Source organism: Natrix helvetica, assembly GCF_964273705.1.
Source record: "Natrix helvetica genome assembly, chromosome: 3".
Taxonomy (NCBI): domain Eukaryota; kingdom Metazoa; phylum Chordata; class Lepidosauria; order Squamata; family Natricidae; genus Natrix; species Natrix helvetica.
Genome location: NC_138549.1, coordinates 36823828 through 36846718, shown reverse-complemented (window position 1 = coordinate 36846718; position 22891 = coordinate 36823828). Strand labels below are relative to the sequence as shown.

The 22891-nt window shown below is 39.6% G+C and overlaps 1 protein-coding gene across 2 annotated transcripts in view; it reads right to left on the bottom strand.

The window, feature by feature from the left end:
- Positions 1-22891, bottom strand: part of CRACDL (CRACD like) — a 51040-nt gene that overhangs the window by 4034 nt on the left and 24115 nt on the right. For both annotated transcript variants that reach the window (XM_081946776.1, XM_081946777.1), the window contains 6 exons: positions 22534-22669; positions 21684-21845; positions 20395-20463; positions 18907-19134; positions 14785-16354; positions 4344-4528 (listed from right to left, as the gene is read on the bottom strand). In XM_081946776.1, coding sequence (XP_081802902.1) covers positions 4344-4528; positions 14785-16354; positions 18907-19134; positions 20395-20463; positions 21684-21845; positions 22534-22669 — 2350 coding nt within the window. The remainder of the gene's footprint in view (positions 1-4343; positions 4529-14784; positions 16355-18906; positions 19135-20394; positions 20464-21683; positions 21846-22533; positions 22670-22891) is intronic.

The following is a 22891-nucleotide window of genomic DNA, read 5'->3' as shown; positions in this document are numbered from 1 at the left end:
AAACCTTGAAGATGGATTATTAGGTATTTCTCGTCATGTACATGTATACATCTGAATTAGACTGTATTGTTTCTCTGTGTCATATAATATATATGGGCAAATGTATAATGTTTATTTATTTGTTTGTTTATTTATATTTTTCTTATGTCTATGTAGGTGGTGACCCTTTGAGAGCTGTATGCAATGAAATTTCATTTTAATATATGGCCGATAAGTGTACATTTAAAGTGACAATAAAGTTAGTTCATCTCTAAGTAAACCTGTTGGCTAAATTCTTGTTGTCTGTTACTGATGTGTAAGAAGAAAAGGACTTATTTTGGACCTTGATGCCTTATATTTTGATGTAATGCAAAATTTTGTCAATATTTTGCATTGCTGTTGGTTTTGGTCTGGCTGTCAGCCAACCAGAGTTCCTTAGCAAGTTGGGCCACATACATTGTATAAACTAACCAAGCATAGAAAAGTGAGGCTTTAAAAAAAAGTTGTACTATTCATGCTAGGATGGAGAAATTGTGGTTCTAAACTGCAATGTTTAGAACCACAATTTTTAGGCCCTAGGGCAGTGATGGCGAACCTTTTTTGGCTTGCGTGCCACAAGTGGGGGGAGCTCAGGGGGGTCGAGTGCAGGCGTGCCGCACCCATAATGCAACGTGCGACCCCCCCCAGTGTGCATGCGCGCAAAACGCGCGACCCCCCCCCCCATTTTACATGTTTTTTTTGCCCTCCCCAGGCTCCAGGGGCTTTATAGGAGCCTGGGGCGGGCGAAAAGAGCCTCCCCCGACCCCCCGGAGGCCCTCCGGAGGCTTCAGGGACTGTCCAGAGGCTTCCCTGAAGCCTTTGGAGTGCTTAAAACCACCCTCCAAGGAAACCGGAAGTGACTTCCGGGTTGCTCGGAGGGTCGTTTTAAGCACTCCGAAGGGATCAGGGAAGCCTCGGATGGTCCCTGAAGCCTTCGGAACGCTTAAAACCACCCTCCGAGCAACCCGGAAGTCACTTCCGGTTTGCTCCGAGGGTGGTTTTAAGCATTCTGAAGGCTTCAGGGACGGTCCCTGAAGCCTCCGGGGGGGCGGGTGAGGCTCTTTTCGCCCTCCCCAGGCTCCTATAAAGCCTCTGGAGCCTGTGGAAGGCGAAAAATAGCTTTTAAAAAGGTGAACTCAGCTAGCCAGTGCTCGCATGCGCGCTGGCCAGCTGACAGGGCAGCGCCTCGCGTGCCCTGACAAATGGCTCCGCGTGCCACTTGTGGCACGCGTGCCATAGGTTCGCCATCACGGCCCTAGGGAGTATAATTTGTGGGAAAGGATACAAGTTGTTCATTTCAAATATAGTATGTAAACTTTGTGAACTTAATGATTTATTTAGAGTTTGGGAGGACGTTCTCAACCTACTGTATTTGGAGTTCTTACATAGATTTTGTGTAAATGAAATACACTCATACCAGAAGTGGTATTTACTTACCTTCCCCAAAGGTTCGCAAATGTGACCTCTGTGCATGTGCTAAGCCTTTTGTGCTTGCTTTTTGCTTTAAAAGGGCCTAAATGGGAAGCCATAGAGCTGGGGCGGGTGGGCCACGATTTCCGCTACCGATTCAGGCAAACCAGTCCAAACCAGTAGAATACCACCTCTGACTCATACAACTATACACCAGAGGTGGGTTGCTCTTGGTCCGACCCGGATCAGCCAAACTGGTAACTGGGGCAGTGGGAGACTTTGCCCACCCACCTGGACGCTTCTACGCATGCACAGAAGCATTGTGCGCGTGGGTGTGTGCGGGAGCGCACCCGAACCGGTAGTAAAAAAATTGGCAACCCACTACTCATATGCACATGCTTATACATACTTTAAAAGAGGCTCCTGCTTAAAATTAATTGTAAATTATAGGTCCAAAACAGCATTGTAGAGAGTAAATATACTTTCAATACATATTATCAAGGATGTTGATGCTGTTTATGATTTTAACACATTTTAAGATTTTTGGACATTTAAAAAGAAAAAAACACTGTAGTTTGTATAATTTTGTTTGTAATACAATACAATACAATACAATAGCAGGGTTGGAAGGGACCTTGGAGGTCTTCTAGTCCAACCCCCTGCCTAGGCAGGAAACCCTATACCGTTTCAGACAAATGGCTATCCAACATCTTCTTGAAGACTTCCAGTGTTGGGGCATTCACAACTTCTGGAGGCAAGCTGTTCCACTGATTAATTGTTCTGTCAGGAAGTTTCTCCTCAGTTCTAAACAGTGACGTGCAGTCAGGTGAGGCAAGTGAGGCACAGCCTCACCACTCTCATCATGAAAAAAAAAGTAAAAGGAAAAAGCTGAGCTAGTTACTGCCTCACCGTGGATGACTCTGCTTAACTGTTAAAAAAAGCCTCTTAAAAAGCACCCTCTACTATGAGGCAGGAGAACTGCATGCGTACTACAGCATGGCTCTTTGCCTGGCTTCCTGCCTCCTCCTGTGGTCTCCTCAGTGCTCGCTTGTGCTCTCCCTCCCCAAGTGTAGTTTGATTGCAGGCAGAGCCACGTTGCGGGGCAGATGTGTGTGCTACAGCATGGCTCTTTGCCTGGCTTCCTGCCTCCTCCTGTGGTCTCCTCACTGGTGCTCTCCCTCCCCAAGCGTAGTGACTTCCTCTCCAGGCCCCCATTCATTTCTCTCTCTCACACACACAGCTGGATAAAACTATATAAAAACCTAGCCCAGCTTCACTGATTACAAGTTTGAAAAGGCAACGTGGCTCCACCTGCAATCAAACTACACTTGGGGAGGGAGAGCACAAGCGAGCACTGAGGAGACCACAGGAGGAGGCAGGAAGCCAGGCAAAGAGCCATGCTGTAGTACACACACTTTCCCCCAGCCTCTTTCTTTTGGAAGGCTCGGATTGGCTCCCCTCCGGCTTCTCTGCCTCTCCTCTTACCCCAGCCTGCCAGCAGGAGGTGAGTGGGTGGGCTTTATTGTGTTCCAGGCATTTCCCACCCAGACAGCAGGCTGCATTTGCAATGGTGGAGGTGTTTGGGGAAGGCAGCAGGGGAATGGGGGGGGGGGGTGGCAGAAGAACTGCTTTCAAGCCACTGGAAAAGATATCCAATCCAAATTTTGTGTGTGTGTGGGTTTGTTTGAGAGTGAGTGAGAGAGAGAAGGGGGTAGGAGAGATAGTCCAATCCAACTTCTGGGTGTGTGTGTGCATGTGTTTAAGAGAGGGGGAGGAAGGGAGAGAGGGAGGAAGGAGGGGAAGGGAGAAGAAAAAGAAAAAGAAAGAAGGAGCAAAGGAGAAAAACAAATGCTGTCGCTTTAAATCGGAACTGAGCATGCCTGGCTGTGGAATTCTGGAAGGTGAAGTCCACAAGTCTAAAAATATTTGAAACCCAGCACTGTGTCAGTGCCTCACCAGTCATAAACCTCACCGCACGTCACTGGTTCTAAATTGCTTCTCTCCTTGATTAGTTTTCACCCATTGCTTCTTGTTCTACCCTCAGGTGCCTTGGAAAATGATACTCTTCTTGCTTGTACAGTAAAGCAAGAAGAGCATCATTAATGAGTGATTAATGAATCTGAATAGAAGTTTAACTCACTAAATATGAAATATGTATTTTAATTGTATTATAGAGAGATTGATCGAGGATTCAATTACAAAGATATTTGAAGAAAAAGCAAATGGAATGAGAGCAATGGGAAAAATAATAAAGTCATGGTTGGGTTGATCCCAAAAGAGAGGACAGAAAATAGATCAATATATTTAAAGGTCATTTTAATATTCAAAAAGCTGCACAGATACAGAAGAAGGGGATACGTATTTAAAAGTGTCTCGGGTGAAAAACAGGCTCACCTATCCCTAATCACATTAAGGCAGCCACATTTGGAAAATTCAAGGTTTGGGATAGATTGGAATAAAATTCAACTGGAATAGAAAGTGGCAGACCATAAAAAGAAGGGTTCTCACAGCATCAGTGAGCTTTGTATGATGTCATAAAGGTTTGTTTTCCTGAATCTACCTGAGCTATACCGCATACATCTATGTGAATGCTAGGAGAGGAAAGGATGGTTTATATTAAACCATTAATAATAAAGAGTTTGTCTTATAAGGAGATTCAAATCCCTAACCAACCTGATCAAACTGCAAGGAATATAAATTGACACACTATTTCCCCATAATATAATAAATAAATAACCACAACTTCATGACAGAGATGAAAAGACATCTGTCATTACTGGCTGAATTCTCAGAAGCAGAACAGGTTTAACTGATTTGATTAAAGAGTATATCAAGGCTTACAGGACTGATCAACAAAACTAAATGATGTGCCATTGAAATGACACACACCAATCAATGAGTGGTAAATTACATACTTCCATTGTTTCCTTCTCTTTTATTTGTTTTTCTGCATCGGTTTTAGTCTGTCCTTCTGGCTTCTCTTCTTTGCTAAGGTCTTGTTCAACAATCCTTTGCTTTTGCTTTGCTATGCTAATCCAAGCTGGCATTTCAGTTGTTCTTCCATAGTCTGCAGCAGTCACAGGAGAAGACAAATTTGTTTCTGTTGAGAGAAGATTTAGGGAGATTATTGTAAAGGGTTCTCCTTGTGTTTTAGAACCATCCTCCCAGTAAAAAAAGAAAAAGAAAACCTTTGACTTGTAAACCTTAGGAATGGCTAGCAGATATTTTTAAGAAGAAACATAAATTGCTCTATAAGCTGAGATGCCAACCTAAGAAATCCAGAGCTGATGTATATGTATCATTTCACATATCCCCACCCCCTGCCAAGATTAGAATGCACGGACTCTGTTGGCCTTTCACATGTTCCTAAAGACCTGGTTCTGTCACAATGTCTGGGGATCTGAATACATGGCTGAACCCATGTTGTTGTTAGTTGCGAAGTTGTGACCGACTTATCGCAACCCCATGGACAATGTTCCTCCAGGCCTTCCTGTCCTCTACCATCCTCTGGAGTCCATTTAAGCTCACTCCTACTGCTTCGGTGACTCCATCCAAACACCTCCATCCAACCACCTCCATCCAAACACCTCCATCCAACCACCTCTATCATCCCTTTCTTCTTTTGCCCTCAATCTTTCCCAGCATTAGGCTCTTCTCCAGTGAGTCTGACCCCATATTGCCATCTATTCATATTGATTTGTTATGGGTGAATTTGTTTACACTCTGGTTGCAGATTACACATTTGTTTTTATTTTTATATCACTTTAATTATTGTTAGTTGCCTGGAGTCATGAACTGAGATGCGCAGCCATATACATTGAGAGGATGATGATGATGTTGATAATATCACACCAAGTAGACACTGCAGATATAGTCAAAAATAATTGCTTTCTTCTACAGCTACAGTTATTCAGAGCCAGAAGTAAACTAGCCATACCCTTACTGGGATTCGAACCAGGGCTGTATTACATATTAGGCAGGAGTCTTAGCCACTAAGCCACAGGCTCTTCCTCCTTTATCAGCTGAGCCAGGGAAATAAGTATGTGTTTGTGTTACAACCCCTGGTATGCCCAAATATGGGAGGGAGCTCACTCCTCCCTCCATATTTGGGCATACCAGGGGTTGTAACACAAACACATACTTATTTCCCTGGCTCAGCTGATAAAGGAGGAAGAGCCTGTGGCTTAGTGGCTAAGACTCCTGCCTAATATGTAATACAGCCCTGGTTCGAATCCCAGTAAGGGTATGGCTAGCTGATGAGAGCTAAATAGCTCGAAATGGATCTATACTAGTCTCCCTTTATTTTATCAGCACAAATACAACACAAATATAAAAAGGCAACATTAAAAATAAAAATATGGGTTTCTGCCTGGATGGTTTTCTGTGATGAGCCGAAGGACAGAAAGAGGGAGGAGTGAGCTCCCTCCCATATTTGGGCATACCAGGGGTTGTAACACAAACACACACAAACACACACACACACACACACACACACACACACACACACACACACACACACACACACACACATATATATATATATATATATATATATATATATATATATATATATGTTTTTATTTATTGTACGCCGCCCCGAGTCCCTTGTGGAGAGGGAGCGGCTAACAAATCAAATACATTGAAATTGAAATTGAAATCTGAAGTTCATAGCACATAGCACTTTCCAGAAAATGTCATACTGTATCGTTGCACCTATGACCTGGACTTCCTTTCAGGTTAGTTTATTATTATTTATTTATTATTTTGACTTCTTTGTCGCCCCCTCTCCCCCAAGGGACTCGGGGCGATGTACACCAGCAGCGGTCACAACGATACATTGAGATTTTGATAAATTCTTAACACAGGCTATAGTAAAGGAGATCATTCCCACCGACAGTAGAAACTAGAGTTAAAGCAACTGAATCGGACTTGAGATAATTTCCATAAATAGATAAGAGCTCAGGAAATCTTGATCCGTGATCTATGGAGTAAGCGCTGTTCTGTTATGCCATTATCCCAGAACCCTGAAATTACATATTCTGGGTACCTTGCAACATGTTGCATGTTTTTGAGTCAGTCACAGACTACATGGTTGAAGGAGGAGAACTAATATGACTGATAGCTTGAGAAGAAATTAATGAAGTACTTTTTTCCATTCTGATCTTGGAATGGAAACTTTGTATGGAAGGCAGTTGATTTTTTTTTCCTCAATTCCATCTTCTGTAGATATAGTTGATTGATTTGTGGTTTTATGAAAAGTCTGTATGACTTTCCCTAACAAAGCACAAATTTCATCGTAGGCAAACACAGAGCTTTTATTCTACAGATATTTAAAAAACAAAGTTGCAGCTGTTGCTCGGTTTGCACAATGATAGTTATTTGTTTTAGAAAAAAATATTGGGTTTGTATTGATAAAGGTTCTAAAGCCAATAAAATAGTATTTTATTATATACCTCTAATTTCTACTTTAAAAGGCACTGTTTTCTTTGATACTTCAGAAGAACATTAGAGGGAGAATGGATTCTGAAATATTTTGACTCCTAACAAATGCAAGTTCTATAGTACAGTATGTATCCAGTTGATTCATTCACACACATGCAGCTACCCCGAAATGTTTTGGTCAGGCCATTCCTAAATCTAATAAATATATCAATAAAAACTTAAGATGTTTTTATTGAAAATCTCGGGCAAATATACTCGTTTTTATTCTGGGCTCAATAAATGTTTATAGTAAATTGGTTGCATGGATAGTTAGTTGAAGACAAATCTAAAAATACATAAAATACAAATACCGTGTACAAAATTGCCAATCTATAACTTTCATTTAACCCCCAGATATTCACTACTCACCAAAAGCAGCTCTCATTCTTTTGATATGTTTACAATAAAGACCTATTGGTTTAATTTCAGAATGCCGGTCAATTCTCTATTATAACTTAAATACTATTGTAACTTCAGCATTAAGTGTACATCCCAATGTTTACTTTATTAAAAATGAAGTATTAAACTGTCAGATTAAACACATAAATTAAACACACAATTTATAAATAAATGTAGTCTTTGCTTGCAAATTCTACTTGGGAAAGTTGTGCTCTATTGTGGAAAAAGTACACCTAGTCCAAAATATTGTAGGCAGGTGTTATATTTTGCCTCCCATGAACTCTGAAGCCCTTTGGAGGCTGAAATGCTGCACAACTTAGGGAGAAAGAAGCTAATCGATATCTGGGAGAAAGAGGAGGAGAAGCTATCTATCTGTGACTATTCATCACAAATGTGTAACTTGTGATGGGATCTACTGTTTTCGATAATTACGTACATATCAAGTAGTGCAAGATCGGAAGACACAAAGAAACCTGGCCCATAGAATCCCAAAAGTCAGATACAATTGAATGGATAACATTATCATCATCACTTACTTATCAGTTGAGAATAAATGGCCTTAGAAACAAATTTCATAAAGAAGAAAAATAAAGGACTGAATTGGTTGAGCAGTTCTTAGCGTTCCTGCTGTTCAAGGACATCTGACTGACCACCATGGAAGGGAGTAGATTTGGTGCCAAGGTAGAAGACCATTGTATTTCCAGTTTAGTTACTTGTTTTGATTTCTCCTTCATGTTAAGAAAAGGCTGGAACTCATTCTGAGCTAACCTGCTTGTTTTTCACACTCACTTGCTGTGGGGGAGGGAGTCTTCACACAATTGCAAAGCTTTTTTTTTCCTGTGAATGTCTCAAACTTTAGGTTTTCATCATGTTCTACATGGTCAAGGTCAGGTGTTGCAGGCTTGTGACCATAGAAACAGGTCCATGAAATCATGGTGCCAGGCTTTAATAAAAACCCTAGTACTAGCTAGCATTTATGCTGGGAGCTTCTGCACAGAACCTAGCATTGGATTCTATGGAAACTGATCATCCTTGGAGTATCGCTGTCATTATTAAGGAGCTTCTGACAGTTTGCAAGAGATTTGGGTATCATTTTGCATGGTGTGTCTGCTTTTTATATTATGCTTTAAAATTTGTTTTTTTGAATTAATAATAAAGCTTAAAATCTATCACCCACTCGTCTGCTCAGTGTCTCTGAATCCAAAGAACCAATTGCTTGGGCATATAACATATGTTTTACTTCTTATTTTTTATCTTACATTTCTCCAGATACAGGGCATCTGGATCACTGCCCTGACACTTGGCAAAACAGTAGGGTGGCTAGGCCTCTGGCCTAATTGAGCAAGATAACATAGAAAGTCAGCTTCCCTGCATCTAAACAGCATATCTCATTCTCTTTCTTCCAAATTGTAATGCAGGGGTGTCAAACTCATGGCCCACAGCCCAGATGCACCAGATGCTGGCCACGCTCACCCCATTTTAGTGAGTGGGGAAAATCCCTTCGGCCGATTCGCTCACACAGAGAGGGACTCCTCCGGGTGCCGTCCACTAGGCTGTGCCAGCGGGCGACGCCCAGGGGAAGGGCCTTCTCTGTGATGGGCCCGACCCTCTGGAATGACCTTCCCCCTGACATTAGAACGACTATGGACCTCCGCTCCTTCCGACGGAAACTCAAAACCCACCTGTTTCACCTAGCCGGCTTGGCCTAATTCCAGCTTTCCCACCTCAGTCTGTATTTTTAAACTTCACGATTTTGGTTTTAAGGTTAAAGTTTTTAATTTTTATAAATTTGTACAGGGGTTATTTAATTCAATTTTAGTTATATATTTTATCGACTGTATGGCTTTTTAAAATTTGTACCTGTACACCGCCCCGAGTCCCTTCGGGGAGAGGGGGTGGTCTAGAAGTTTAATAAATTAAATTAAATTAATTAAATCAAGATATGTCAAGTGCAGGGGTGGGTTCTGGCAGGCACTACTGCCGGTTTGCTTGTGTGCGTGCCGTGCAGTGCAATAAAAATTGTTCTGCGCATGCGCAGAAGCAAAAAACAAGATGGTGGTGCCTATGGCGCTGCCCAGAAAACCGGTTCCGGGGCACAGCAGGCCTGGGTCACTGCCAGTTCCAGTGACTCAGGCCACCAAACCACTACCTGTTCAGCCGAACCGATCCGAACTGGCAGGAACTGGTCATTGTTCACGTGACGACAACGTGATGACGCGAGTTTGACACTCCTGTTGTAATGTATTGCATTGCAATGTTACTGAGGCTAAGACCATACATGGTAGAAGTACATTTACATCTCTTTCCAAGAAATAGCATTTGATTTTTAAAAACCCAGGAACGTGGATGAGTTGATCTCTCTCTCCTCTTTGCTTTTAAAATCAGCCTCACCTTCATTTCTCATCATTTGTATTTTGAACCTAAGATTGTTTATAACCTTCAAATTCTGAGATAAAATGGCAGCAGATATCACAGCTGGCAATGACTGCCCTCAGGATAAGCTTGTTATCTGCTTATTTTGGTTTCTTAGGGTAATACTAGATCATTTGAACAATTCTTGCTTTTCGTTCATCTGTCAGTCTAATTAGCTCAAAACCACTAACCTTAAAGGCACCCTAACAAAAATGGAGAATACTGGCATAATGTTACCTTTCTTGGATATGTATTAAACAAAACAACTTAATTATTGTAAGATGTTTTATGTATTTCTTTCTCTGTTATACAGGTAGTCCTCAACTTACAAACATTTGTTTAGTGACCATTCAACGTTACAACAGCACTGAAAAAAGTGACTTATGGCCTTTTTCACATTTAAAACCATTGCAGCATCCATCACATGATCAAAATTCAGACACTTGCCAAGTGACTCACACTTATGAGGGTTGCAGTATCCCGGAGTCATATGGTCACCTTTTTCAACCTTTTGTCCAGCAAAGTCAATGGGGAATCCAGATTCACTTAACAGCCATCTTACTAACTTAACAACTGCAGTGATTCACTTAACAACTGTGGTAAGAAAGGTTATAAAATGGGGCAAAACTCACTTAACAACTGTCTCACTTAGCAACAGAAATTTTGGGTTCAATGGTGGTCGTAAGTCAAGGACTACTTGTATATACATCTTTCTGTTGCTATATGTTTTTGTTTTGTTTTTAATGAGGAAAGTGCTTAGGGAATCGTGCTGCAATATTAAAAGACTGTAACAACTCCCTAAATAAATTAACTGTCCACATTAATAATGCCTGAAAATAGCTACTTCAGGTGAAAGCCATCAGTTAGATAGGACCCAAATCTATCATTTAAATTATAAGAGAAAAAAACCTTTAGATTAAATATTAGGAAGAACCTCTTGACTAGGTAAACATGTTGACGTGTTCCATAAGCAAGATTCAAATTGTTATTTCTGTCTGTTAAACAATAAATTAGATATATTTGGATGCAATGGTCTCTCATAACACAACCAAACACTTTCATATACATATTAATGGCTTTCTGAAACTTGCTTATTCTAAACTTTCAGAGTATTACAGTATAGCCATAATCTGTGGTAACTAACATTTCTAATTTCACACGCATGAGTCATAAGCAAAGTTATAAATAAACATACAGCAGTTTCACTGAAATATACATACATAGCTCATCTTGATTATATTAATCAATTTTGGCGTAAGCAGTATTACAAAAAGAACGGAAAAGGAGAAGTACCAAGCCAAATCAAATTTAGTATCTCTGCTTAAACCTTTTATTTTTTTGCAAGCCATCCTTATTCTTACATACACTTCTTTATGTTTCCTTGTGTTTTTTTATTTCATTTTTTTGGGGGGGGGGATCTTATAAATTCCAGACAAAGATGTCAGAAAGATCTTAGCGAGGAATTTCTAACAGCTGTCAGAAGAGACAAGAAGCAATATTGCAACATCTGTAAAGACATTCATGATAGGAACAAATACAGAAACACAAAGAAGTCTTCTAAAAGATCTTTCAACTCCGAAGAGGATTCCAACCTTGAAACTTATGTTTTAAAGATTGACTCTAAGAAAATAAAAAAATGGAAAAAGTATTTTGAAATGTGTACAGTAGAGATGTCTACTTCCAAAATTCAAGCCCACCCACTCCTTAAGTCATTTCTGTATCCCAACTTGCTGGTTTCTGTCCCTCTAGCTAAATGCCTAAGCAACCTAGCTGAAAATGATATGAGGAAGTTTAAAAGAGAGTGACTGAGTAGTGTGTGTGTGTGTGTGTGTGTGTGTGTGTGTGTGTGTGTGAGAGAGAGAGAGAGAGAGAGAGAGAGAGAGAGAGAGAGAGAGAGAGAGAGAATGAATGAATAAGAATAAACCAATGCAGAGTTCTTGAGGCACAAATGACCAGGGTCAAATCAGTATACTTTGGACAGGCAATGTGAAGGACTAACTCTTGAGTAGTCTAGAATCTGAGGAACAAGAAGAGGACAACCAGCAGCAATATGGATGGACTTAACTATAGGGGTGATGTTACCCCATTGGAAGATTTGAAGGTTAAAGGCTGATCATCTTGAAGAAATTTCATCTATGTGATCACCAAGAGTTGTGATCAGTTTGATCACACAAAATCTGTTTGTCTGTCTGTCTGTCTGTCTCTCTCTCTCACTCACTCACTCTCACTCACTCTCTCTCTTTCAATGTCTAGGTAGAGATCATTCCTTCTAAAGCTTTACTGGATCACAGGTTAAAAATTGGAGAACTTTTTTTATTTAGAAACTGTGTAGCCAGAGATAGGGTTCAATAGTTAGGCAGAGTAAGGAGATGACCAGCAAATATTGTTAAAGAGACCTACTCTATTAATCTGATTCCTAAAAAAGGATTTACATGCTTTTCTGAGCTAAAGGGAACCATAAACCATAACTTAAACTGTGGTTTTAGCTAAATACCTTGCTGTTGATAAATATATTTCAAAGAAATAAGTTTGAATAATTAGTCTTATCAATGCCACCAGACATGGCTTATTCCAATCAATCAACCCAATGTCATGTACCCTTTCAATACTTTCTTTTATTTTTCACAGACATCTTCCCAAAATGAGGCTTTGTTATTCAGCCCGTGAAATGGACAATGTCCATTGCTTTTCCCCCTATTTATTCTCATCATCCTGCAACTACAATTAATTTTGATGGCCAACACTCAATTTCCTCCTCCTTTTTATTTCACATGGCTAATTTTGTGCTTCTTTTAACATATGTTTTACCTCTTATTTTTTATCTTACATTTCTCCAGATACGATTAAAAATCATTGTGATGCTGTTGCTTTTTGACCCCACCCTCAAAAAACCAATGTACCTATTATCATAACATTTTTATTGGAACATATTATTATAATTGACATAACTACCATATTTTTGGAGTATAAGACGCACCTTTTCTCCTCAAAAAGGAGGCTGAAAATCTGGGTGCTTCGTATACACCGAATACAGCATTTGTTGCCTCCTGAAGCTCCGCCCCTTCACCAAAATGGCCGTGCATACCCTTATGGAGGCTTTCAGAGAGTTCCTGGGGGCTGAAGTGGGCAGAAATGAGCAAAAAATGGGCCCTTTTTTGCCCCTCCCAGTCCTCAGCAGCACTCTGTAAGCCCCCATAAGACTATGCAATTAAGTAGCGTACAATCATAGAGCATACTCCCAGAGCGGTATCCTACCTCTGTGCTTTGGAAGCTGCAACGGAGGACGGATGCCGCTCTGGGAGTACCCTCTATGGTTGTACGCTCTGCAGCCCACAACCATAGAGTGTACTCCCAGAGCAGCAACTGTCCTCCGTGCTTTGAAAGCCCCCCCCCCCAAAAAAACAAGCGGCGGGTGGTGCCAGCAGCAGAGATGCCCTGGCTCTGCAGGTACTGTAGAGTTAGCCAAGGGCATAGTGAGCCTGCGAGTCGCATGAGCGGGGAGCGGAAAAGCTGCTTGTGCAACCCCCCTCTCCAGCCATGCAGAGCCCCATTCACTCACCTAGGGGCATTCCGAAGGTGCCGAGCCATGGGAGGCGGAGGGCGGCGAACAGGCACTCGCATTGCCTGGTGTTTTCCGGGTACCGCTAGGTCGGTCAGCCGTGCTGTACCCGGCTGGAAAGGGGGGTTGCCGGGCAGCTGCTCGTGAGTGTGGTCACCTCATGGCTGCTGTGTTGCTGCTGTGTTGCTGCTGTGACAGCGCAACACAGCCATTCGACCCTGAGGCTGTGCCTGGCTCTTCAGGAGCCTGCTCGCAAGAGAGCAGCTGTCTGGCAACCCCCCCTTTTCAGCTGGGCACAGTGCCACTGACCAATCTAGTGGTACCCCAAAAGCACCAAACAACGTGAGCGCCTTTGCCCCCCCACCTCATTCCCGCAGCTTGGCACCTTCAGGATACCACTAGGTCAGTGAGCAGTGCTCTGCCTGGCCGGAGGGGGGGATTGTCCAGGAAGCTTATTTTTGGGGGGGGTCTAATATTTTTGCCCACATGAAATATGTGGCAAGGCTTTAGTTTCAGGACAGGTCATATTTTCAGGAAAACAGTAGTAATATATATTTGCTTCCAAGTAGCTCCTATTATTAGCAGATTTGGCTAACAAATGTAGCCAATTCCTTCTGTATTTTAATTCCAGTTATTTGGGAATATGAGTGTTGTTTGTTTCCCTCCTAACTAGTTACAGCTATAAGTCATGTTTAATTCTAAACAAATAATGTGTTGAACTCTCTGGAATATTAGTCACATTCTCACATAGGAAGGATCAAATAGAAATAATGGAATACTATATAACGCATTAGTTACAACATTTGGTGATATGTCTATGCACTCTCGGTATATATTTAGTCCCTTCATAATTTTGATGCCTTATCCACCTGCTTTCCAAATTTCAGTTAAATCCTTATAGAACACATTTTAAAAATGCCTCCTAGGAATTTTCAAAATAAGTAAGTACATACAGTTAAAAATTTGCAAAGTGATGAAGAAATACAGTATATGTTACTGAAAACAGCACTTCCAATAAATTAATTTACTTAAAATCAGTATCCTCAGGAAAGATTCTACAAAATCCCAAGGATGGGGTAAAACAAGAAGAAAAGAAGTGGTACCAAACTTTTAGGATACTGGAAAGCAGATTTTAATATAATTTTTTTAAAAAAATCTTGAAAATCTGATGTAAATGTTCAGAATTTCCTTGCGTTTTCAGAAAGGATTTTCACCTAAGGGGAAAAAGTAAGGGAGACTTTTGTATCTTTAATATTATTTATCTAAAATCTAGTGAGTTCTGAGTTCATTTATTGCACTAAACCAGGGGTGTCCAAACTTGGGAACTTTAAGACTTGTGGACTTCAACTCCCAGAATTCCCCAGCCAGCCATGCTGGCTGGGGAATTCTGGGAGTTGAAGTCCACAAGTCTTAAAGTTCCCAGGTTTGGACACCCCTGTACTAAACCATGGCTTTCCGAGTAAGTGATACACACACACTCACATATAAATATGCCAAAGTCTTACCAGGCACTTCGGAGGGATTCTGTTTCTTTTCCACATTTCTGCTTTCTGTTTTAAGTTCTGGATATTTGGTTATCTTTTCCTGCTTTTCTGTGCTTGTGTTAAGGCTAGTAATACTGGAGTGTTGTAAAGCAGGTTTTCTCGGCAGTGGAGGTTTTGTGTTTCCCTGTTCAGAGGATTTTAATTTAGTTTTGAAGCTGTCATTGGACAAATCAGTAAGATTTCCATCTATTGTCTTCCTGATTTCTCCTTTTTCAACTTTCGGTGAAGATGAAGTCACCTCTTCTTTTACTAAATTAAGTTCAGCATTATCTCCTTTCCGTTCCTTTGATTCCCTTCCAATGTCTCTGTATTTCAGCGATAAAGATGTGGACCTAAGTTTGACTTGGAAGGGATTTTGGCTCTCAGAGCTGGAATGGCTTGGATTTGACAGCTGCAGAAGATTGCCAAAAGAATTGCTCAATACTGGTTTTGAACCCAAAGGCTGCGAGGCAAAAGTCTTTGAGTCTAATGCTCGACCAGGAATATCAGATTCTGACTCTAATGAGGAATTTTGTTCATTAAAGCACCTTTTTTTCTCTTTTGAAGAGTTCATCTCAACATCCTTCTTTGTCTTTTCACCCTTTGTGGAGAAATGTACTTGCATGGCAAGAGGCTTTTCATGCTCTGAAGCCTCCTTCGTGTTCAGGCTGTTAGATCTTGATCTCCACCGTGCGGATGACACTGAAAACTTTCGCAAGCCACAAGGGTCATTGGTTTCTTTCTCTGCTTTCCCTCCCAATGTACTATCAGATACAGCTGAGAGACGGTTTTCATCATTAGATTCCAGTTTCTCTTGAGTTGCTTTCGCTTTGCCTTGAGTCAAAGAAGTTCTCTCTTCCAATGAAGAGTTTCTGCATGAAGCCCGAGAAATACTACTGTTCTCTGAATGGAGTAAATTTGGAAGCTGGGAAGGATTTGTGGATAAAGAAATGACAGAATTGGCCAATAAAGATGTTCTCTTCGTAGCTTCCTTGTTAGAAACACTTTCCAAAGTTTCCTTAGCATCTTTCAATGGTTTTTTCTCTGATGCATCTGATTCCACAGTCATATAATTTTTGGCAGGGATATTTTTAGTGGTTCTCGTGTCACTTTTGGATGGAATACCAGAAATCTGTTTATTTTCTTGGCTTAAAATACTTAAGGGCACAGTACTTAAATTCTTAGGGGACATCTCTAAAGTTTCACAGTGCTCTTTGTCATGTAGTGGAACAATGTTTTCTTTAGAGTCAGAAGTTGAAGATTGCCTTACAGTGTGTACTAATCCTTGGATAGATTCACCGCCCTCTGAAGAGTTCTCAGAACAATGTGAGTCCATCAGAGAAGTGGAGCGTGACATGTAAGTCTTTTCATCTGGGTGACTCAAAGGCTGAAACTTGGAGACAACCATATTGGACAAAGCTGCATTGTCAGTCAGTTCCTGTGGGCTGGAAGTCACACCTTTGTAGAGCTCTTCAACCGGTACTTCTTTTTCAACACTTTCATCTTCCTCAAGGGTGCAGATCATGTCATTCTGAGACTCGGATAATTTCTTCTGCAAGAAAAAAAATAAGCTTGCATCTTTTTTCTACATCACAACATTACTTTCTACAAAGATTAGCTACTCCTAAAATGGAAGTATCATTGATAATGAAAACTTTTGGCAACCTAAATTGTGGAATTTTGTGGTTTGTTTCACTTCAACAGTATTAAATATTTTCAAGAGAAAATAGAACTGTGAGTGGTGCATGTGATGAAATTCGCAAGGAACATATACAGTATAAGAGACGCCACTTTTTCCCTATGATTTCAATTACATTTCCCTCTAACCAGTTCCCATTGTGTTTCACTATTCAGATGAACCATAACTTTGGGTGCTCAGAAATTCAGTAATCATTAAGGTCTACAAATTTTGTTGCCTGATTGCAAAGATTAAGACAGTCATCATTTGGAAATTGTTATAATTCAGAAAAGCCATCCTACCATCTAGGAGGCAACCATCCGTTGATTATTTTTTTAAAAGTTATATATCCATTTTTTTCCATTACTAATTAGAAATTATTATACAATAAATGGAAGAGAAATACTATTAGTCTCTTATTTTCTTATTCTCTTTCTATCTTTAACAACTAAATACTGAGACTGTGTAAAAAAGGAGATTTGGAAGTACATCTGTGAAGCACCTCTGAACCTTTAAAATAGCTGTGTCTTTCAACAGAAGAGGCTATTTGAAGCTCATGGTTTAATTGTGGAATCCTTGGTGATCTTTGAGCTTGGTTGTTTGCTTGCATGTGTTTCATTACTTGACTAGATAACTTTATCAATGATAGTGGGTGTTCTAGCACTACTTTGGTGGGTAATGAAATATCTACAAGCAAAAAAGCAAGCTGAGACAGCACCAAGAACTCACAGCCACAACTTTGTCCAGCTTAAGTAGCTGCTTCAGAAGCTACTTTCATTTGTTTAGGATCTGATTATTTCACAGTTTCTTCATTCTTCATAGTGCTTTTTTTAAAGCTGCATAATTTCAGCCTACAACTGTGGCTAACTTTATTTTTTACAGTATATTTTTTTAATTGGGAGTCTGTAGTATTTTGAATTTAAAGACAAAAATTGACTTTTGAAATAAATAAATAGTATACCATGATACATCGTTTTGTCTTCACATAAATTAGAATTCAATGTTACTTCTCAACATGTCCTTATAATTCTTGTCTCTACCTACTGTATACATTTTCATTTTCTGTGTAAATAATTATAAGGTAGCCTTGCACTATTATAAGCATGCTGCGTACACCCAACTACAGTGGTTATTGAAGCTGTAGCTTAGTATGAGGTGCGAACCAAGCTTGTAACAACAATATTAGGCTTACAGGGACAAGAGATCTGAGTTTGTATAAAGCAACTTTTTAGGATCCTAAGAGTACAAATAACTTTAGATCTATTTAAGTGTTTCCTTTCCCTCACTTAATAATGACCACCTGACAAAGAAAGCTCATATCTAGTAATATAGGTAGTCCTCAACTTACAAACACAACTGAGCCAAAATACATATTGCTAAGTGAGACAGTTCTGAATCTTGCCCTATTTTCCAACCACGGGGCTGGCCTGGAAATGGCAAAGAACCACCTCATAGTGCCTCTACTAGCAAAAATGGGGCAGGGGGGAGACCCTGTGCATCTCCTCCTGTGCCCTGTTTTTGGTCTGGACAGCCTCCACTTTGCCAACCATTTTGGCTCGCAGGGTGCTGCAGGAGGCTGGCCAGCCCCCCCCCCCCGCCTACTGGCCAGCCTGTGGAGAACCACGATGGTTTTCCAGCCCTTGAAGAAATCTAGTTTGACATCCCTGCTGTAAATCATTGCAGTTGTTAAGTTATTAAAATGATTGCTAAGTGTATCTGGCTTCCCCATTGACATTGACAACATGACCCTGAGACACTGCAATTATCATAAATGTAGCTTGTTTCCAAGCATCCAAATTTTGATTACATGGCCATGGGGATGCTGCAATGGTGGTAAGTGTGAAAAACAGTCCTAAGTCACTTTTTTTTAGTACCATTGTAACTTTGAATGGTCACTAAATGAAAGGTTGTAAGTTGAGGACTACCTGTATATCATGGTGTACCTATTCAATAGGACTGTGCAAAGTATTAGAAACGCATTTTTCACAAAATGCACCAGCACAGAGGATCCCTTCTTGAGGTGTCAAAGCATTCAATCCTTCAAAATATTTGTGGGGCTGCTTCAAAGGCCATCCTTCCCAGCTGTTGACACATGTATGATTAGATCATACTTTCACTGGAACCACCCACTGGATCCCCATGCATGTGCACAGATAGTTGAGGACAGTCCCTGAAGTTGTTGCCTGAGCCTTCTGAAGCATGTGATTATTTTTGTGTTTTGAGGAAGGGAGCATCACTGACTTTAACATGCTTAGCAAAGTGTCCCTTTTAAATCCTTGGCATAGCCTTGTTGGTCATCGAAGAGGCTTTTTTTATATTGTTACATCATAGGGAGAGCCAAAAAACAAATCTCCTCTTTCAAAAACAAATATTTCCTCTTTCAAATGCTTCCCTCTCCCTCTCTCCCTCCCTCTCTCATCAATTACCAAAGGTAGTCTTCTTATTTTACTAGATCTCTGGTTCCGTGGTTTTATTGAAAGCTTGTGCTTAGCAGCAGAATTATCCAAGCAAGAGGATAATTCCGGAAGAATATCAAAATCAGCAGCAGGCAAACAGCTGCTATCAAATGTTTGTTCAGTTATAATTGTAGCTTTTGACTGATGGGAGAACAGCTGACTTTCTGTAGAACAGGATCTTGAAGGACTTTTTGTGACCTAAAGACAAAGGGGGAAGGGGAACAGCATCAAAGCACAAATCTATAAGAATTTTAAAAGAAAATAAAAACCCTAAATGTTGTTACATACACTTATTTCATCATTAAAATTAACACTGCTTTCAAATTATCCATAGTCTGTTTATATCTGTTTGTATTTTTTCTGTAAGCAGAACTTAATTTTCTTATTTAATTTATTTATTTAAACTATGGGGGAAAAGACAAAAAAAACAGGAAAAGTCAGAAAAACAGGTACCAAACACATCAACACTTGGGGGAATAGCAAGTAATTTGCAATTTGCTGACACACATTGTTACATTTAAAAATGTTGCTACAGCAAAAATAGTCATATTGTAGATTAAAAAAATAAAAGTTGTAGACTTTTCATAGCCATGTTGCATGTGATATTGTGCTTCTTTTCTCTCTTCTTTCAGGAAACTGAAAAGTGTTTGTTTGCTAGCCTATCATCAAAACAAATCTCAAGTTTGGCAAAAGAAACAATGACCTGTGCTTCATATTTCAGAACAATGGATAGTAGAAACAGTTGATTAAATTAGAATGGTAAGCATTGTTACAATATTCTTTATCATGATATACACACAGGAAGTGTTCACTTAGGAAAGAAAAGTAGTGATTTCTTTGTGTATTACTTGCTTTCTTCTCCATTTGTAGTGATCCAATTGTCCCTTCTATCTCCCACATTAGCTCTTCTCCAGATGAGAGAATAAATGGGCTCCTTCCAGAGGCTACTCTGCTGGTTACCTGTGCCGCTGATTGAAGAGAGGCAAGCATTCTGTCAAAGAGAGCTTTGGGAAAGAATAACAATGCTCTCAAACAGAATAGCCAATAGCCTTCATCAGTAAAGCAGTTGCAATTTTGACTGATAAGGGGGAAATGTGGCTGATCAATTAGAGAAGAATAAAAGGGCTAATCAAAAGACCTTGGAGATAATCTTTGGACCTGCTCAAAATTAACTTTTAAAAACTATCTGGGGAAAATTGTTCAAAGCCTCACACTTTCCTTTTGGGTGACTCCCAGCCTAGCAAATAAAATATGCCGGCATTTGTTTCCAATTCATTTCTTCCTTAGCCATGTTTGAAAGAAAAATAGATAACAATAGGTGTAATGCACCTAATGATATCCTTCATTAATAGCTCTTAAGAAAAGTGTTGTAACCCTGTCCCTGAAACCTTTCTGAGAATTCAGGCATCCTGTGAGATATTACAGCATTGCCGTTAAGTATAGATGCAATTAAATTACCTGTTCTTCTTCTTCACTGCCCGTTCCAGTTAAACTCAAAGCGCTATGATGCTTGTGAGAGTCCGAAAACTGTGGGGTGGAATGATGAAAAGTTTCAGTAATAGATGACAAAATGATATGAAATATAAATAAAAGCTATAATCCCTACTATGCCAGTATTTTTTCAAACTTGGAAACTGTAAGTTATGTAAACTTCAACTCCTAGAATTCCCCAGCCAGCATGCTGTGATATACAAACACAATACTATACCAACATCACACAGAAGAATGTTTCTAATAGAGCTCTAAAAATTAGGAGAAATCTGTAAATATGATAATGGATGTTGTTTTTAGAAGAATGCTGACCATATTTTCTAGTATTTACAGTTTTTTAAAGAAAATATCAGATTAGGGGGCTTTCACAACTAATGAACTGAAGTGTTCTCCATCCAGCCTTGAACTAATCCCTCTCCTCTTCATTGTTTCTATTCCCAACCATTGCAGACTCCTAATTTTTATCCAAAATAATGGGTAGCAAATCTTAATAGATGTTGTTCACCTTAAAGCTTTGATATGTCAAACGAAGGAAGAAAGCACTACTTTAACTTTGGTATAGCTCAGAAAATGTAATGCCTATCTCACTCATACACTGGAAATGAAGTAAAGGCAACCTTATGAGAAAAACCACAGGGGAAAAAAGATGTTGCCTAGGCATGTTTGTTCCACAATTAGATTAGTTGGAAAGGCCTTCAGATTAGCTGTCATTTTCTCTCTACTTCATTTTAAAACTTTTTGAAGCTTTTCTTTCTGAACAGTATCACAGTCCGGAAGGAATCAAATAGATCTCTGAGAAATCTACTACCATAAATATTACCTCTATCTTTTGACATGATTCTAGGCCAGAGGTCACCAACTGGTGGTCTGTGGACCACTGGAGGTCTATGAGAAAAATTCGGTGGTGCGCAGAAAAATCATTGCATTTTTTAATATTGCACTAAATATTATTTATCTTTTTAAAAAATCCTATCAGTGGTCGGTGGAATTTAACATTATGAATTTAGTGGTCCCTGAGGTCAAAAAGGTTGGTGACCCCTGTTCTAGGCTATTCCATTTCTTACAGTTATTCTTATGTTCATGCATTTTTCAAAACACCTTTCCCTTAGAAAAACAGGATCTTATCTATAGCATAAAAATATTTGAGTATCTTTATTATTAAACTTCTGTCATTTACTATTACTACAAAGTGCAATATGAATTTAGATGATAAACACAATCCATAATTATAAAACGTGTTTCCCAATTTATCCTACCTTTGGTGTATTGGGATTTAGAATTTCTTGTAGCAAATATGTTTCTGGTGGGCTCCTGGGTAAGCCGTCATCTTCTGAACTCATTCCTGCATCCTCTTGTTTTTTGGAAGACGTTCCAAATGGATAGGAGAGGCCCATCTTCCAGTTTTGCTGGAGTTTCACCTACAGTACCAAATAATTCAGTTCTAATACATTTATTATACTACTAAAATAATATATTTGCTTTCATAAAAGAAAAAATGATGTAATCACCTGCTGTTCCCAAAATCACAAGCACACTTTCTTTTTGTGCCCAGCAGAACGATGCATGTGAATAATGTCATTTTATTCAGCCTCTTGCCCTTTACCTTATTTAATTATATACAAGGAGAGTGTGGTTTTATACAATGCTTACTTATTGTTGTGACCCACTTTTATTAAATTATGTTGTAAATAATAAACAAAACAATGTTGATCCTGCCCTTGGGACCCAAGGCATAGGTTAAGGGAGATTAGTAGCAGGAAAATGAACAAGCAATTATATTGTTCATATTTCTTCACACTAATTACTAATAAGGAAGGACAGGATATTTGTTCTGAAACTATGTACAGAATGAGCACATCCTTACTGCCCTCTTCAAAAGGTACCTTTTGGCTTTCAGTGTAGATTAACCGTCATATAATCACCTTGATATTCAAGTTCCTTGGATGACTAAATTCTCTGCATCATTAATTTAGAGAAACCCTATTGCAAATGTGTCTGTTGATTCACATGTTGAATATCACACTGCATATACCCAAATCAAACACAAATCTGCAATCATACCAGAAATCTGGAAATAATCGAAATTAATTATTTCAACAGTATTACCTGCAAAGACCTAATTCGCCCAGAAACATTTTCCTGAGAAAATACTCGAACTGGCCTAGGTGGTTCTTGCAGAGTCTCAGAAATGAAAATGCTGTCATGTGACAAAGCTCTGTTTCCCATGATAGTTCTGTGCATCCTAGGAGAATATAGAAAGCTAATAAAACAACACGTATTTAAACCTGGTCTTTCTTTTGAAGTAATGAAGTCTATTTGCAATGCAAATTTGAGTAGGAATGTAATAAGGGAAGGAACGGCTGAAGAAAGATGTCCTATAACAGTATCTGACATATTTTGGTCTTCGTGATTTTACATACACACGTTATTTTTGAATAGCAGGTCCACTAGAGATCTAGATTCT